This window comes from Staurois parvus, unplaced genomic scaffold, assembly GCF_062004578.1.
Source record: "Staurois parvus isolate SC_StPar_1 unplaced genomic scaffold, SC_StPar_1.0 ptg000635l, whole genome shotgun sequence".
NCBI classification, from domain to species: Eukaryota; Metazoa; Chordata; class Amphibia; order Anura; family Ranidae; genus Staurois; species Staurois parvus.
In genome coordinates, this window is record NW_028318431.1 from 1,222,980 (window position 1) to 1,242,010 (window position 19,031).

A 19,031-nucleotide genomic window follows, 5' to 3' on the forward strand; every position below is an offset into this window, starting at 1 on the left:
TATTTTATATAACATCTAACACAATACAGAAAAATGAAGACTTTGGGACTGGTATACACATTTAGGCATCAAAAAAGTGGTTTAACAGTCTTTAATCTCTAACATATGAAGTTTCAAATCTGGGATCAGAAGAAAATGTATGTCATTGTTGAAAATGGATGCTTCCTGACATTTTTATTGTCAATGCCCTTATAACTGCATTATAACATTGCAAATATTTATAATTGCTGTGAATAATTTTCAGGAGCTGAGCCTGTAGAACAAGAGGAGGAGCAGAAGGGACCAGAGTTAAAGCAGGCTTCCCGTAGAGATATGTATTCTATCTGCCAAGGAGCAGGTCTTGGTAAGTGTCCTCTCTTTGATATGCAAGCATATCACGGCACTTCTCTCTCTTAAAGTCTAAAGCAGCCCATAGATGAGTCTTTTTTTTGTTCTCCTTCAACTAGTGGGTTGAAGGAGAAAAAAGACCCAATTCCCCCTTAATCACACTCAAAATGGAAGAATCCTTCCTGCTGAGCTATTGTATTCTGACAGCAGGTACACTTCCCCACCATCAGAAAACACTGATTAGTGTTGCCCGCTATAGCTAATGGCGGTGATTGAACAGAGAAAGTCCAACAGGGTGGTTGTACAGAAGTTGGTCTGTACAACCAAACCTGCCCATAGAAGGATTGAAATCCAGTCAGTCCCTACTGAATCGGATGAATTTCGATCCATGTATGGCGGGGTTTTAGGTTTTTGTTTTTTTTTAATCAAAACAAGGGGCACTACTTACATTCAATCTGAAGTGTCCCTTGTGCTGATGACTGCTTTCTTATTTAAAATCCAAAGTTCTTCGAATACATCTGTCATACCCCTTACCCCACCCATACCCCTGCAACCCTAGTTTTCTGTTGCTTTGAGAGTAATACGATCAACTGGACTTCTGATTTCAAAAGAGCAGCAAACTGCACAAGGGATACTTTGCATTGAATGTAAGTACCGTCCCTTAGAGTGCTGATTTAAAAAAAAAAAAAATGAACTAAACTTAGGAGTTAAAGGCTAAAGAAAAAAAATAAATGCACAAAGTTTTGCAGGCAAATGTGCATTTTTTTTCCCCACAGGAGCCTGCAAAGGCTCATGCATACTCCCCCTCCAGCTTTCTGCTCGTACCCCCTTACATAATTTACAGTTAGAAAACTGAAGGAAATGTGAATGGACAACGAGCGCTCTGATTAATGTGCCCGTAGTCCTTTGAGTACTACAAGCTGTCTGCCATGGTGGCAGACGAAACTTGTAGTCCATTGTATCACTGTTAATTAATAATGTGGCTGTGTGGGCGGAGCCCCACTGATGTTAAATGTGGCAGTGGTGGAGAGAAGCCTCAGTTCGCAATAAGTAATGCTCTGAACTTGAATGCACTTGTAGTCCATCTAATCATTGGAAAAGCAAATTTCTGTTTACTTATTTCTTTTGCACATTGTAGGATCATTGAAGTGATTTCTCCCTATTCTGTAATGATTCTCAAAACCTTTAGTATATGAAGCCCATAGGTATTACCCATTTAAGCTGCCACTGTATTTTTAAGTTGTGAGAGAAACCTTGAACACCCAGACAAAATGTATGCACAAATAACATGCAGACTCCACACACATTTCTTTGTGAGAATTAAAACCTGGACTAATTAATAGGTGACCATGCTGTCAGGTATTTACCAAGAAATCCTTTTTTTTTTTTTTTTTTTTTTTTTCCCCCCAGTGTAAATGCTACTATTGTTTTAAGTCTTGCTTTTTGAGATATTATATCACTTGCTCGTATTCCTAGTTTTAGGATGACATTCACCACAAGTCCACATTGTGATAATTTACTGAGTCCAGTATCTTTTATGAAATCCCACAGATGGCTTGGCAAAGAAGTTTGGTCTTACACCAGAGCAGTTTGGAGAAAATCTGCGAGACAGTTACCAGAGGCATGAGACTGAGCAGTTCCCAGCTGAACCTCTAGAGCTTGCCAAAGATTATGTGTGCAGGTTAGTCCAAACTTTTGTTTTACGCGCAAAAAAAAAAGTGTTAATAGAGTGCAGAACTTCACAGTTGCTAGTTTGGTTTTTCTACCATTGTTGTATTAATACCATATATAAAAACGATGCTTGGAAGTAAAGCCACATTTAAAACCATTTGAGCATAAACAGTTGACAGAACTCTAATATTAGTAAAGTATGCCTACATAAAGCTTAGTCTTATAATATCATTTTGTTTGTTCTAGTCAATTCACAACGCCTGAGGCAGTGCTGGAGGGGGCCCGGTATATGGTTGCACTGCAGATTGCTAGAGAACCTTTGGTTAGACAAGTCCTGAGACAGACCTTCCAGGAACGGGGCAAAATCAATATTGTGCCAACCAAAAAGGGCAGAAAGGCAAGTGTTTGTATTTCATTCAAGGAATATTTTCGCTTTCTTTATTAGGGGACACAAAACTGGCTTTAGTTGGTATTCATTCTGTTTTCACATGTGCAGGAAGTGGATGAAGCCCATTTTGCGTATCCTTTCAAATATCTGAAAAATAAACCTGTGAAGGAGCTTCGGGATGAACAGTTTCTTAAGATGTGCATTGCAGAAGATGAGGGTTTAATTACCATTGAGATCAGTATTGATTTGAAGGATGTTGAGGGGTAAGTGTGAAATATTTGTTGCCATAATGGCCAAATTGCTTTATTAAAGCCAAATGTTTTTCCTGTTTCTTTGACACATAACTCTTCATATCACTTACTGTTCATCTAATTATTCAGTAGCTAACCAGTTTTTAGCATGTATGGGATTCTGAGTTCTTTTCAGCGACAGGATCATCAGTGTGACCTAACCCTAAGAATTTGTTTCTACTTTATTTCTTATAGTTTGGTGACTTTGGTGGTCAGTGGCTCCTCCAAAACCAGTTTGCCAGTGTTTCATTTTTAATATGAAAGCATGTAGTTGCAAAGAAAAGTATAGTATATAGTTGACCTAATAGACCATGGTGATGTAGCATATGAAGATTTCAGGACCACTGTTATGAATAATGTAACAGAAGAACTTGCTTGAGCAGTTACAGCACCATTTTGTGATTCTGAAATTTTTTAATTTTTTTGCAACCCTGGTAGTGTTGTAGTTTGTCCCAACACTTTTAACTTTTGCGGGACAGCTTTATCTGTCTGTAAAAAAATAAGAAAAATATCATCAAAGCATGTGAACTGAACAAATTGTGTGCTAATCGTATATAATTCTTAATTTGTATTTGTTTCAAGTAAATTATAGTTATTTTTTCCTAATTCTTCAGCTATGGAAATGAGCAGACCTATTTTGAGGAGATCAAGCAATTCTATTACAGAGATGAGTTCAGTCACCAGGTTCAGGAGTGGAACAGGCAACGCACACTGGCCATTGAAAGGGCCCTAAAGCAGTTCCTGTACCCTCAAATGGGCAAAGAGTTGAAAAGTAAACTTATCCTGGAGTCCAAAGAATATGTTGTTAAGGTGAGAGACCAAATATGTTATATTTTCTAGTTTTACGTCACTTTAGAAATAAGGCCTTGTCATGGTTTGTTTCTAAATATAATCAAACCCAGGCATATGATTGTCCACTGTGTATAATATATTTTATATTTGATTTGTCAGTCATGTAGCCGTAAAATGTACAACTGGTTGAAGGTAGCCCCATATCGGCCAGATCAGCAAGTAGAGGAAGATGATGATTTCATGGAGGAGAGCCAAGGGAAAGGAATCCGTGTTTTGGGTTTAGCTTATGCCTCAGCAAGGTACTGTATGTTTTATATATGGAGCTGTTTTTTGTAGTGGTGCACCGAAATGAAAATTCTGGTGCCGATACCGAAAATTCAGAATGCATGTGGCCAAGAACCGTAACTGAAATGTCTGCATATATGGGGGTGGGGAGGCTCCAATTTGTTTTTTTTTTTTTTTTTTTTTTTTGTTTTGTTTTGTTTTTTTCTACTTTCATGTATATTTTTTTTTTAACTTATGATTTTATTGCCATCACATAGAGAACCAATAGTCCCCTATGTAATAGCATATGATTGACAGGTCCTCTTTGTAGGGTGGAGGGGGCAGGAGAGGCGCAGTGTATACAGTGAGGTAGCAGTGTATACAGAGAGGCTCCCTCACTGGTTGTCACTATATGTCGGTGGAGAATTTTAAATGCAATTTCCAGCTTTTTTTTTTTCTTTACTATAGCTCACAGAATTAGCTGTCACTTTCCCCCAGCTAAAGGAAACTTTGTTTCTTTTATCTTGGGAAAGAAACTAAAAGGAAACATTGTTTCTTTGAACTCAGGGAAATAAACTTAAAGGAAACTGTTTTATTTAGCTTGGAGGAAAAGTGACAGCTGATTTTCTGAGCTATAGTGAAGAGAAAAAAAAGCTGGTAATCACATTTAAAAACCGGCACTGTCTTAGTGACAGCCAGTCACTGCATACACTCCTACTGTCCTTCTTTTCTCCACCTCCAACCCCCCCCCAACCCATCTCTCATCTGCAGTACACAGAGTCCCCTGTATCGGTTACATCTTTCCTATCGGCAGAATGCCGATAGGGCTATTTTCAGCCAATATGTTTCGGTGGCCAAAATTTCGGTGCATCCCTAGCTTTTTGTGCCCTTTTTTCCCTTTTGGGTTTTTCTGTTTTCATTCTCAACTGCTTTACTCTTTTTATGTATGTTTTTCAGAGACCACCCTGTTTTTTGCTCTCTAATTAATGGGGAAGGTGAAGTCACGGACTTCCTGCGCTTGCCATACTTTACAAAGCGGAAGAATGCTTGGAGAGAGGAGGAGAGAGAGCGTAAGGTAGTGTGGACCTTATTCGGAATTATTTATTTAGAAACCTTCAGAAATAGTGGACTAATATTGGCATCTCTTACATCTTGCAGGCTCATGATATGGAGAGCCTGAAAAAATTTTTGATTAGCAAGAAGCCTCATGTTGTTGCCATTGCTAGTGAGAATCGGTAAGATCGCCTCTTCTTTAAATTTAATGTTTGCATATTTCTCAGAATAGTTGTTTAAAGGTGGGGCAGCAGACCACTGGAGTATTAGCCATGCCTTAAGGGCTAGTTCACACTAGATACAGTCCAGTGTGGGTTTTTTTCTGCATCAAAAATGCATGCACAGTGTTTTCCATGTATTCCAATGACCCTAGTTCACACCAGTGCAGTCAGTTCCAGTCAGTTTCCGGTGTAGAAAAAAAAGTAGAACATGCTGCAATTTTTCTGCACAGAACCATACTGGGACACAGCAAACTGCATCAAAACTGCACCTGAATTGCATGTGGTGTGAACTGTAAGAAAATCATATCCGGAATGCATCCGGAGTGCAATTTTGTGGTGTGCACTGGCCCTAAGAGATTGGTAGCAGGAAGAGCAAAAGGGTATTCTTTTTCTACTGGACTATATCACTGCATAGAAAGTGAAAGCTTTGTTGTAGCTTGGTGTCTTAGGGGACAGGACATCTGAAAATGTTAATCAGAAAACCCTAGTTCAGAGATTCACTCTGTGAGAGCCTTTTTGTGGGGCTAGTTATATCGAGGGTCTGCCATGAGCAGATTTGTTTAACATTTTGAATGATGCTTCTCTACTTTGTCTTAATGTGTATCAGAATAACGAAAATGGATATGGTTGAACAACGATTTGATGTCTTGTTTTTGGTATTGCTTGAACATTTATAGCTGTGATTAAGAATTCTCTTGTAATTGGAGTTAATTATTTCTCCAGAGATGCACAGATGATGATTGAGGATGTTAAACGCATTGTTAATGAGCTGGAGCAAGCACAACAGATGTCTTCTATTGGGGTGGAAATGGTTGATAATGAGCTAGCTGTTTTGTATATGAACAGTAAAAAATCAGAGGTAAGTATGAAACCTGGGACACCAGCAAAAAAACCTTTTGGTTGCTTTTAGGTTTCATAAAGGGAAACCTTACTGTGAGAAACTAAAGTCGCCATTGCTTCTCTTGTCTATTCTCACTGTATTCATTACAGAAATACAATTGGGTTTTAACTGCTTCCCACTGGCAGCATGGAAGAGGTCATTATTTTGTGCTGCTATATATATGCATATGACCAGTGTTGATGTTTTGTGCTAGGAGCCCGATCAGTCTTGTGGCCCTAGCGCTGAGACCATGGTGTTGCTGACAGCTTCTGGTTACTGTTGACAATTGGAAGCCAGATGTTGAGCTCCTGATTACGTGATTACTGTGATAGCCAATCGCAGCAATCACATGATCAGTAAGCCCAGGAAACTACTCCAGCGTGGGGATCCACTTGAAGGGGCAGCGGGAGCCAGTGGAAAGAGGTTAGACTCAACACTCAGGTTTGATGTTATCCACTTTATCCAACAGAGTGATTTCCGGGACTATCCCCCAGTTTTACGCCAAGCAGTTTCTATTGCTCGCCGTGTTCAGGATCCCCTGATTGAATTTTCCCAGGTCTGCAGCACTGATGAAGACATTCTTTGTCTGAAACTTCACCCATTGCAGGTAACTTATACCACTGCTTCCAGTCTAGCTGTTTTTCATTTAATTTAATGTCAAAACTTAACTTTTTTTTCCTCCTCAGGACCACGTAGTGAAAGAGGAACTATTGAATGCCCTTTATTGTGAATTCATCAACAGAGTCAATGAGGTTGGAGTTGATGTTAACAGAGCTATTGCTCATCCGTACACACAGTCCCTGATCCAGTATGTGTGTGGCCTTGGACCACGTAAAGGCACTCATTTACTAAAGGCAAGTATAATTCATGGCAATTTAGAAAGGTGAATTTAGTAATGCTTCCCATATGTTCATGTGGAGACATCGCATTCAATATTCATTTCATTGAAGGACACTGAATTCAGAGATATTTGAATTATACAGATGCCTGCAGGAGGATTTGGACACTAGCAAAAAAAAATGACCAGTACTGTAAAACTCCTCCCACTCCCAGTATGTCTGTGAATTGCAACTGTTTTAGGAGAATGAATGTCGTTTCTCTATTGCGGCTTTTGAGGTTGTAACTTCCTTCAAAGATTGCAAATAAAAGTTTAAGACTTTTCTAAAGGCTCGCTTTGCTTTTGCAGGCCCAGCCCTGTAATTTCAGTATGTCAAACTGCAGCTAACTGGACTAGGGCAATGATCAACCAACAGGACCTTGTTTTCAGGATCATACTTTAACAGAGCAATTACAGCATTTACCTTCTGCTATGCTTTTTGTGCGGATGTCCTAGAACAAGTTATGCCACAAATTTCCAGAATTACTCTTAATTTCTATTCACGTGTATGGAATCTTTTGGCCAAAAGCCTGAACAGCTTAAGCAGCTGTAAACAATGCCTCACACCTAATGCCTTTTCTGAGAATACATTTGAAGAGGCAATTGACCAATTCATGAAATATGTCACAGGAGGGAAGGATTTATTTTTACTATAGAAGATCTCAAAACCTGCACCTCAGAAGCCCCTTCTGCAAGACGCAGAGCACCTAATTCCTCTACCTGGTCATCATCTACCAAACTGAAGTTCAACCTCTACGTGGGCCACAAAGCCCAGCAAACCTTTCCCAAAGCCCTCCTCCCAGTGAAAGACTGCTCTCAATGCTAAGAGTGTGGGGATATCTGTTACAGTTTGTGTCTCTTTGGGTCATAGGTGTCTCAGACCTGGGGGTTTAAAGGAGGTACAGCATAGAGTTTAAAACTCTTCCTCCTTTGCCGCTTTCTTCTCTCAAATCATCCAAAGATTGTTCAAGCACAGTCATATTTTTAAATTTCCCTAAACCATTTGTACCAATTGATTGTGGACCAGAGCAATTTATATGCACAACAATACATTGCCGCCCACCAAAATTCAGCTCTTGCCAGATAATTCGCATGGAAAGCTATCACAGTTTCTGAATGTAAAACTTTTTTGATAGGAGTAAATATACAAATGCAGTGAGCGCTCTCAATAGTTAGCAGCTGAACATTCAAGGAAAAACATATAAAAAGTCCCAAGGAATATGTATATAGAAAATGCAGCGCTATCTGGTATTATTATGCTATAGGCAATTATGATGATATCGGTACATAAGTCAAGAAAATATTAAATGCAAATGAATATATGGAATAAAATAAATCACAGTCCAAAGAAAGTGCTTGCTGATTCCCAGTGCAGATGGTAGAAATGCACACTAACCAGAAGAGTATTGGTAATACGCATGTGTATAAAATATCCTGAAGATTCCCTTCTCTTTTCTGGTCTGGTCATGGGCAGGAGCTGGAAAATGTGAAGATGAAGCGCATCTTCACATTACAGACAGGAAATGAACCAAGAGACAGGAAATTGTGGGTGAGGGGATTGTTGAGAGGAAATAGAGGAGACATTGCTGGAACTGGCAGGAGAGGAGCCTTTTCAACTTTTGCAGCCCCAGAGTGATCTCTGTACCAGCTCCTGAGAGGGGGAACTACATCTCTGTAAAGATTTCTCTGACCTGCTGGACCTCATCTTCTCCACACGAGGGAGCTTCATCTTCACATTTTCCTGCCCATGACCAGACCAGAAAAGAGAAGGGAATCTTCAGGATGTTTTATACACATGCGTATTACCAATACGCTTCTGGTTAGTGTGCATTTCTACCATCTGCACTGGGAATCAGCGAGCACTTTCTTTGGACTGTGATTTATTTTATTCCATATATTCATTTGTATTTAATATTTTCTTCACTTATGTACCGATATCATAATTGCCTATAGCATAATAATAACAGATAGTGCTGCATTTTCTATATACATAAAACTTTTTTGGGTCTAACCCTCAACATGGGCATTACAAAAAAGAATGAACTGCGGTCATATTGGTCCACAGACCCGATTCATCATATGCCATGTTATCTGTTGTTGCGTATATGCCCAACATGGATCAGCAATGTACTGGTACGTCGCTGGACTTTGAGGGGTTATACCAGGATGATGCCTGCAACTACAGGCATCATCCTAGTATCATTTTTCTTTTCAGCTGGTGGTTGGCTTTCATATAAAAGCAATCCTATTGGCCAATTAGCTGCTGAATTGTTTTATGAGCAGCGGGAAGCGACGTTCCTCCCCCTCGCTGCCTTTCACAGTTTTCTTGGGCTCTCCTGTCCCATAGGGGAATCCGAGAATGCAGCCGGAAGATCCGCTGGCTGACTGTAGAGCTGGTCAGAGACCAGCATGGTGCCAATCATCTCTATAGTCTAAGAATTCGGAAGCTACGAGCATTTCATCACTTTAGTTGCACAGGATATAAACAGTGCCGTTTGTAAATTGGGAGAGCATCTGATCACACCGATCTTGGTGAGATCAGATGATGTAAAGGCAGAGGAGATATCTAGAGTCTAATAGACCCCAGATTTCTTAAAAAAGAATACCTGTCACTGCCTATTGCAGCCAGAGGGGATATTTACATTCTCTGTGATAGCAATAAAAGTGATTAAAAAAAAGGGGGCAGTGTTAAAATAATTACAAAAATCAAAATAACAAAAAAAAGCACCCATGCCCCCCTGTTGACCCTGTGACAGTATGTAAACAGCGGTTGCACCATGCATGTGAGTTATCACCGTGAACGTCAGATCGAGGGCAGTAATTCTAGCACTAGACCTGTGTAAATATAAATTGGTGAATATGAATTGGTGGGCCTCTGCTTTAAAAAAATATGTTTGGGAGTTCAAAGTAATTTTCTAGCAAAAAAACTTTTTTTTCATGTGAACAATAAGTGTCAGAAAAGACTTGGTCTTCAAGAGTGGGTGATGTGTGGCATAAGCTTCTAATGTTGGCCCTGAAATGCCAGGATAGTAGAAGCAACCCCTCTAAATGACCTCTTTTTGGAAAGTAGACACTCCAAGGTATTTGCTAAGAGGCATGGTGAGTATTTTACAGATCTCATTTGTTACCACATGTTTTTGGAAAACGTAGGAAGAAAACAAAAATGTATTTTTTCTTTTCTCTTTTTCTTTTTCAAAGCCCTGTGACAAACATTATCTGTAAAATACTCACCATGCCTCTTATCAAATTCCTTGGGTGACTACTTTCCAAAAAGGGGGTCATTTGTTGGGGTTTGGTGCTATCCTGGCAGTTTAGAGCCTCCGAAACTGTGATGGGTAGTGGGGAAGTGATATGAGGAAATATGCCCTTTGAAAGCCTGGAGGTAGTCATTGGATTTTGAGGGCCTGTGTGTAGCTAGGCTGCCCATCTCACATGTGGTATACCCATGCTCAGGAGAAGTAGAAGAATGTGTTTTGGGGTGTTATTCCACATATACCATGGCATGCATGAGCATTATATCATCACAGTGACAACTTTGTGTAAAACAAAAAAAATTGGGGCAAAAAATAAAATGTTCCATGGACTCAACAGGCCTCTGCAAAATCCTTGGGGTGTCTGCTTTTTAGAAAGGGTCATTGGGGGGGGGGGGGGGTGTTGTACTGCCCTGGCATTTTAGCACCTCAAGAAATGTGATAGGCAGTCAGAAAGTAAAAGCTACGTAAATTCCAATATATATACCATAGTTTGTAGACGCTGTAACTTTTACACAAACCAATTAATATACATGTATTGAGATTTTTTTTTACAAAAGACATGTAGCAGAATACATTTTAGCCTAAATTTATAAATATTGGGGTTTTTTTTTTCCAAATTTTTGGTCTTTTTTTTTTTTTTATAGCGCAAAAAGTAAAAACTGCAGAGGTGAGCAAATACCTCCAAAAGAAATCTCTATTTGTGTGAAAAAAAGGACATACATTTTGTTTGGGTACAGCATTGCACGATCGCACAATTACCAGTTGAAATATGGGGTAAATCTTCTGGAGTGGTTAAAGCATGACATGTTGGGTATATATTTACTCAGCATAACATCATCTTTCACATTTTACAAAAAAAAGTTGGGTTTCTATTGTGTTTTTTTAATTTTAATCATTAGTGTATTTTTTTCCAGAACAATTTGCATTTGAAAAATATATTATTTTTAAACAACTGCCCATTTCGGTTTTCGGCCAAGTGCATCCTGAATTTTCAGTGTCTGCACCAGAATTTTCATTTCGGTGCACCACTAGTAGCTTCCAATCACTTGAAAGTACCAGCCAAAATCCCAGGGTCTGTGAATATTTTGTCTGTTTCTTGTACTGTACTCCAAGTAAACTGTTAAACTCCAAACTGTTGAACTTTTCTCAGTAGAGAAGACCTCAATCCTCCTAGGCCACTAGCAATATACTGAGGCATTTTGGGAGTGAGAAGGGTTATATTGTGCTGGTCGCTGTTGGGATTTTTTTTTTTCCAAATCCTTCTGTAGGCGGCAGCATCTCCCAATTGGTTTTAAATCCTTTGTTCCTCAATGAACTTCCAGGTAATGAGTTTTACATTGAGAATCCTATATTCATTTTGTTTTTGTTTTTTTCAAGCATATCTAAAACCGAGAAAAAAATGATAGTATTGTAGCTTACCGGTCCTTTTTTCTTTTATTTTACCTTGGTAATCCTGCCTTCAACTCTCTTCTTGTCCTAGGATGACAACCTTATTGAGCAGCATGTGTGAGAGTGTGTGTTAGGTCTCCAGAGCACTTCCCTTCCTTCTGCATAACAGGAGGAAGTGTTTTGTAGTCCACAGAGATAGAAGGGAGCAGTTCCAACTGATAACAGTTCAGAGGCAAAGAATACAAGAAATCATCAGCTCACAATATTTCTGACAGAATAGTTATTTGAATGAACAATTATTTTTTTTTGTAATTGTTGAATAGATATAATAAAATGCTTTCAATTGCATGTTTAACAGACAAAAAGGGTGCAAGTAGCAGAAATGCATTGTTTATATACACTGTCTAGATCTTTGTTTTTTGTTTTCAGATCCTCAAACAAAACAATACACGCCTAGAAAATCGTACTCAGCTGGTTACAATGTGTCATATGGGTCCCAAAGTTTTTATTAACTGCGCTGGTTTCATCAAGATTGACACAAACTCCCTTGGTGATAGGTTTGTATTTAAATTTTTGAGTTGTTTAAACGGTTAAAATAGATTATAAGCTGTAACTTCTATAACAATAAAAATGCAGCGCTAAATATATGAATAAATATCACCACTTAAAAGATAAAATTATTTTATAGGTGCACCTGATGAAATGTCCAAAATATATAATATAGGTTCAATATAGGTGAAAAGATTTAATCAAAAAGGTGACTCTAGGTGATGGCTCTAGTAATCCTGATAGGCATATGATTCAGTGATGTGCAAAGAATAATAATAAAATTGCGCACTCACCAGATGTGCAATTTACATGTGCAATAATCTCATCAAATGTGTCAGGCCACAGTCATAAAAAGTGCAACAAGAGGAGACTCCTAAGACGCCATCCCATTATCCAACCGCTAGGGAAGAATCTACACATTCCATGCGGCATCCTTCCCAGGATAAAGAGGGAACCTCTGGTACATTTGATGAGATTATTGTGCACATAAATTGCGCATCTGGTGAGTGCGCAATTTTATTATTCTTTGCACATCACCGAATCATATGCCTATCGGGATTACTAGAGCCATCACCTAGAGTCACCTTTTTGATTACATCTTTTCACCTATATTGAACTTATATATTTTGGACATTTCATCAGGTGCACCTTTAAAATAATAATTTTAAATTTTAAGTGGTGATATTTTTTCATATATTTAACGCTGCACTTTTATTGTTATATCATTTAGAGGGTTTTTTTGTTTCCTTTTAGTGCATTAGCTGCTTTTATTGTTTCAGTTTCTAGCGCTTGCTGAATTTCTACCTTTTATTGTAACTTAATTATATTTTGGTGTCCTTTTATCATGCAGCGGTAAATGACCGCTGCTCAGTTCTCTGGCATTCTCAGAGGAGACAGTTCTCTGAATGCCTTTTTATGAATCAATGTAGATTGTAGAAGAGAGAAGCGATCTACAAACGCTTTGAACGCTAGAAAATGGCTGCTGTTACTGTAATCTTGCGAGAATACAGTAAGATCGGTCAAACACAGTTTACTAAGCAGCGGTAAATTATCGCTTCTTCATTTGCGGTTCCTCCGATTCCCCAGCTCTGGGCTGAAGAATCTGGAGGGAGAACACAGATCGCCAGTGAAGGGCTGACATCGCTCCTTCATACACTGGCAGTCTGTGTGCTGAGATGATCAGCGTAGAACATGTTCTCCGCTAATCATCTCTGTTCCCTAAACCACTAATGATCTGAGATCAGCAATGATCCTAATAGGATCGCTGCTGATCTCTGTTTCATAAAAGGACACCTTTGTTAAATCACTGTAAAACAATGTCAAGGAATTTGTCAGAATGGCTATTACCTGTCACAGTGCCTGGGGCTGACATTCTTGGTCAGTGTATACAAAGCTGCACAGATAATCCAGAATTGACTTTCAGTTTTGATTGCCTGGTTACGGAAGAGTTGGCTATAGCAGGTTATTGTCATACCTACAAATCAAGTTTCCTTTTAGAACAAGGTTGTCCAACCCACGGGCCATATGCAGGCTCAGAGAATTTAGCATGTGGCCGGGGATGCTTTGCAAGCACAGCAGCCACGGCAGCCAACAGACAACCCTGGCCCATGCTCGGCTGTAGGGAAAAGGGGGATGCCGTGCAAACATAGCAGCCCAGCAGCCTACCTTGACAAGCCAGGCATATGCATGCTGGAAGGGTTACTGTGGCTGCCATTTTTACAGTAGCATTGGCATCAGGAGCACCTGAAAAGTAAATGCTGCTTGGCCGGATCTAGGGGTGTGATGGGTTGGGCTGTCAGCAAAAGTTCCACCTGCGGCTCTCAGCAGGTAGGTGCAGCTGTCGACTCCATTCATTATATTGACAGTGCTCTGGCGGCCACACCTGTTCACTCCCCTCCAAAGCCAGCGATTACTTGTGGTGATCACTGCTGGACGCATTTGTCTGTTTCCAGCAGCAATCCCTATAGGTAATCTCTGGCTCCATAGACGGTCACAAAAAGGTGAAGCCGCCGGCGACCTGTCGTCATAGTGATACCCTCCCACTAAGAGCCACAGGAGGAACTACCCATCAGCTATCCTTATTGTTATCTGTGTATTTTATATGTGGCCCAAGACAATTTTTCTTTTTCCAATGTGGGTCAGGAAGATCAAAAGGTTGCACACCCCTCTTTTAGAACAGTAAACCTAATTTATAATTGTAGAGAGGGAATTATCTTGAATTCCCATTTAGTAGAAAAGTTAACATTTAATTTTAGAATACTGTTGCAATTGTAAGCACTCATGGGAAAGCTGCAATATAATAATGTTGACAAAAGGAGGATCAGTTGTTACATTTGAAGCGAATTCACACTGTTCACCCCGCTAAATCACAGAGTAGCTCGAGCAATTCAACGCATCGCACTGCTCCCTTTTTTTTTTCTTTTTTGTATGATTTTATACGAAGTGTACAAAACAGATTTCATTCACTGCTACCAGACATTGCAGTGCGATTCGGGCTGGTGTGTTGCGATAAAATGCATCATGATTGCATTGTGTCGCAGCAGGCTGCAACGCAGTGCTAGGCTGCATTGCAGTGTGAATGGGACACATAGGAAACAACTGTTTCGTGTGTGTCCCTGCGGTGACAGAGATTTTATCATGTGGTTTTACCACTGAATTGGCAAGTAAGAGCTAAACACTCTATTTACTGGTCTAATTATTTTTAATCTGCAACCTGTTGCCATCCGATTGCAATGCAGTGTGGAAAACGCACAGTATTCGCAGCGTTTCCCACACCGCATCATTGTGAACTCGGTCTGAGATAATGTAGTTAAGGATTGATACATTTCCTGCAGCATCATAACATTGTATCATTTTCTCAATCTAGTACGGACTCCTATATTGAAGTATTGGATGGCTCGAGAGTGCACCCTGAAACCTACGAGTGGGCACGCAAAATGGCAGTTGATGCGTTAGAGTATGATGAGTCTGCTGAAGATGCTAACCCTGCAGGAGCTTTAGAGGAGATTCTAGAAAATCCTGAGAGACTGAAGGATCTTGATTTGGATGCTTTTGCTGAAGAACTTGAGAGACAGGTACCTTTTTAAAACAAAAAAAAAACAATCACTTTTTTCTTTTCTTTATTTAAAGCATACTTAAACTGGCACAATAAACTTCTCCTCTCCTTTGCAGGGTTATGGTGATAAACATATCACATTGTATGATATTCGAGCTGAGCTTAGCTGCAGGTACAAAGACCTTCGAACACCTTACAGGTCAGCTAACCCTGAGGAGGTCTTTAACATGCTGACCAGAGAAACGCCAGAGACATTCTATATAGGTGATTTTCTCTTCCCCCCCCCCTTTATATTTCATCCTACATGGCATATTTGGAAAGATTTCATTCAGTAAATGTATTTTCTTGTTTTTTTAAAATCACTGACCACTTGACATGCTTGAGAGCTGTATTGATCTTTTTATTTTTTTTTTCAGGTAAATTGATAACCTGTAGTGTTACTGGTATAGCGCATAGAAGACCTCAAGGAGAAAGTTACGACCAAGCTATCAGGAATGATGAGACGGGGCTTTGGCAGTGTCCATTTTGCCAACAAGATAATTTCCCAGAGCTTAGTGAGGTATGCTGTCTTAAAATAAAGGTAACGTATGCAGGTATTATTTTCCCTTTATGTGATAATCAGGTGATCATTTTTTGTTGTAGGTATGGAATCATTTTGACAGCGGTTCTTGCCCTGGTCAAGCTATTGGTGTTAAAACACGGCTAGACAATGGTGTGACTGGCTTCATCCCAACAAAATTTATTAGTGATAAAGTAGTTAAACGGCCTGAAGAAAGAGTAAAGGTATGTGACAGTATTGTAGGGAGGCTTGTTTTGTTATAGCTATGATGGATTGAGATAAACGGTAACCGTGATATGACTATTTCTTTCCAATTTAGGTGGGCATGACTGTACATTGTCGAATAATGAAAATCAACATTGAAAAGTTTAGTGTGGACATGACATGCAGATCCTCAGACTTAATGGACAAAAACAATGAGTGGAAGTTACCCAAGGACACTTACTATGACTTTGACACAGAGACTTCACATCTAAAACAGGATGAAGAGCTGAAAAAGAAACAGCAGCGTACCAGTGAGTAAGCTCTTGGCTTCTACATAATAGAAAAGGGATTCATAAATTGTTACAGTGTAATAACTTCCAATTAGAATAACACCCCGGTCACATTGGGTGCAACTTGGCATGCAATTTGCATGCCATGCGACTTGCAAATCGTATGCCAAGTTGCACCCTATTAGCAAATCGGTGCGGTTACGACTTGGTTGGAGCCGCACCGATTTCTAAAGTAGTACATGTGCTACTTTTGGTGCGATTTGCATAGACCTCTGTGTCAGATGTCTTGCAAATCGCACCTGGAATTGGCATCTCACCTGACTTTGAAATTGTGCGACTTCACTGTAAGTCACACGATTTCAAAGTCGGGCTTGATGTGACTGGGGGGTAATGTTGGATGCTGCCTAGTGATCATATCACCCAGGTTTATAAGCCCACTTCAGTTAAAATATCAACAGGTTTAAAAGCGCTATAGTGACCTTGTAATATTATCAACAGCAATGATGATTATTATAGCTAATATAGTATATTATAGTGTAAACAGCCCTACTGTACCAAAGAGAGTTAGCAAGGGTCAAATCTGCCCTTATGCCAAAAAACAATTTGAAAGGTCTTTTTTATGCACAGACAACATAATGACTCCATATAGAGAAAAGTAAATTTAAAAAGATACAGCAGACATAAACATTGAGCAATAAACCTCCTGGTGGTGTTGCTGTGTACTGAGTAAAGCAAACTGCCACTGCGGGATTCTACTCTGCCATCCCTAAAGCTGTTCTGGGCATCCAGGGAGAATCTGAAGCAAAAGGGGTCAAATTGGGCAGATATGCACTGTGTGATTCTTTTTTGCCCCTCGTTGCCCTCTTTTGTTTCAGGTTTAATGTGGTGGACTGCCAAAAGCAACAATGTAAGATGATACAGATGACGAATAATTAAACTACATGTATAAATTGGTTGTAGTTTCTTATTCATTACATGGTCATAACAGATGTTTCAGATGAATAGATGACAATTTTAATATCAACAGCTGACTGTTAATGGAGAATTCCAAACTGCGTAGAGTCCAGAAAACCGTGTTCTATATCTTAAAAGGGATGCACATGGGTTGGTCCTCTGTTGATGAGCTAGTTTTTTTATGCTCATCAACAGATACCCAAACAAATCCAGTCAACAATTTTGAGCAGACCTAATGATGTTCCTTTATGGGTATTTGAATATACAGCAGTCATATACAGGCAGATATTAAGCCATCGCAATGGTTCTTTTTTTCATAATAATCTCCAGACACATTCACATGAATGTACAACTTGCTGCAATATTTGCTGACTTTCATCTCTGGTAGTGTTTGATGGCTTAACTGTCTGCACAGCATCCTTTTTAGGTCAGTAGCTTTAATGACTATTATGTTTAGTACAGCTTTTTTTTTTCTAGGATAGTAGTGTCATTGGCAACCCTAGAATGCCGATTAATCCAGTGTATTTGTGCATTTTCAGCTTACATAAAACGTGTCATTGCACATCCCTCTTTCCACAATATTAACTTCAAGCAAGCTGAGAAGATGATGGAGACAATGGACCAAGGAGATGTTGTTATTCGACCAAGCAGTAAAGGGGAAAATCATCTGACAGTCACATGGAAGGTTAGCGAAGGTATTTACCAACATGTGGATATACGAGAGGAAGGGAAGGAGAATGCCTTCAGTCTGGGGTCAACGCTATGGATTAACAATGAGGTATGAAGAAGTGAGCAGTGTGCAACCAGAAATGTACATTTAATATGACTTTACTTTGCGTGTGAGTTTACATATATAAATATTTTTGTGTTTTTTTTTTTTTTTAATTTTGTGTTTTTTTATGGTGCATTCATAAAGCATTCAGCCTCCCTTCACTTTTTTCAATCACCTTCATGCTACAGTTTTAAAGTCATTTTTTTCCCTCAATCTACACTCAGGATTCCGTAATGACAAAGTCAAAACAGAATTTTAGAAATGTATGCAAAAGGAAAAACTGAAATATCACTATGGCATAAGTATTCAGACTCTTTGCAACAACATTTAAAATTTAGCTCAGGTGCCTCCTATTTTTTTTATGCCTGCTGAGATGCTTTTACACCTTAATTGGAGTCCACCTGTGGTAAAATAAATTGATTGGACATGATTTGGAAAGGCAAACACTTCTCTATAAAAGGCCTCATAGCTGGTAATGCATACTATATTAGCGCAAAAATAGTGAGGTCAAAGGAACTGCCTGCAGAGCTCAGAGACAGGATTATTACAAGGCATAGATCTGAGGACGGCTACAGAAAGGAAGGCAGCAAATGTTGTACATGCTGGTTACAGTGTATTTCTCTCTGAAATTCTGAGGAAAATGGGTCGTTCCAGACATTGTTCAGAAGAACAGCGTACCTTGATTAAAAAGTTAATTGGAGAGGGGAAAACATAGAAAGAAGTGCACAAAATGATAGGCTGCTCAGCTAAAATGATCGCAAATTCTTTAAAATGACAACCAAAAACCTGAAAGATGTGGAAGAAAGCGAAAAACTACCATTCGAATGGATAGAAGAATAGCCAAAATGGCAAGGACTCAGCCAACAATCAGCTCCAGGATGATCTAAGAAGGTCTAAAGTTACCTGTGAGTACTGTTACAATTAGAAGACGCCTATGTGAAGCCAAGCTCTCTGCAAGAAGCCCCCGCAAAGTCCCACTGTTGAAAAAAAGACTTGCTGAAGAGGTTACAATTTGCCAAAGAGCACATTGACTGGCCTAAAGAGAAATGGTGCAACATTTTGTGGACTGATGAAAGTTAGATTGTTCTTTTTGGGTCTAGTGGGCGGAGACAGTTTGTCAGATGACCCCCCAAACACTGAATTCAAGCCACAGTACACTGTGAAGACAGTGAAGCATGGTTGCGCAAGCATCATGATATAGGGATGTTTCTCATACTACGATGTTGGGCCTATTTATCGCAT

General features: G+C 39.4%; 1 protein-coding gene across 1 annotated transcript in view; it reads left to right on the forward strand.

Moving 5' to 3' along the window:
• Nucleotides 1-19,031, forward strand: part of SUPT6H (SPT6 homolog, histone chaperone and transcription elongation factor) — a 78,871-nt gene that overhangs the window by 49,909 nt on the left and 9,931 nt on the right. Inside the window, exons 13-30 of the mRNA XM_089693624.1 lie at nt 245-343; nt 1,879-2,008; nt 2,245-2,399; nt 2,499-2,649; nt 3,291-3,486; nt 3,628-3,767; nt 4,690-4,807; nt 4,891-4,967; nt 5,730-5,865; nt 6,356-6,493; nt 6,573-6,740; nt 11,836-11,963; nt 14,822-15,029; nt 15,127-15,274; nt 15,427-15,569; nt 15,653-15,793; nt 15,889-16,084; nt 17,557-17,795. Of these exons, the coding sequence (XP_089549750.1) occupies nt 245-343; nt 1,879-2,008; nt 2,245-2,399; nt 2,499-2,649; nt 3,291-3,486; nt 3,628-3,767; nt 4,690-4,807; nt 4,891-4,967; nt 5,730-5,865; nt 6,356-6,493; nt 6,573-6,740; nt 11,836-11,963; nt 14,822-15,029; nt 15,127-15,274; nt 15,427-15,569; nt 15,653-15,793; nt 15,889-16,084; nt 17,557-17,795 (2,711 nt within the window). The remainder of the gene's footprint in view (nt 1-244; nt 344-1,878; nt 2,009-2,244; nt 2,400-2,498; nt 2,650-3,290; nt 3,487-3,627; nt 3,768-4,689; nt 4,808-4,890; nt 4,968-5,729; nt 5,866-6,355; nt 6,494-6,572; nt 6,741-11,835; nt 11,964-14,821; nt 15,030-15,126; nt 15,275-15,426; nt 15,570-15,652; nt 15,794-15,888; nt 16,085-17,556; nt 17,796-19,031) is intronic.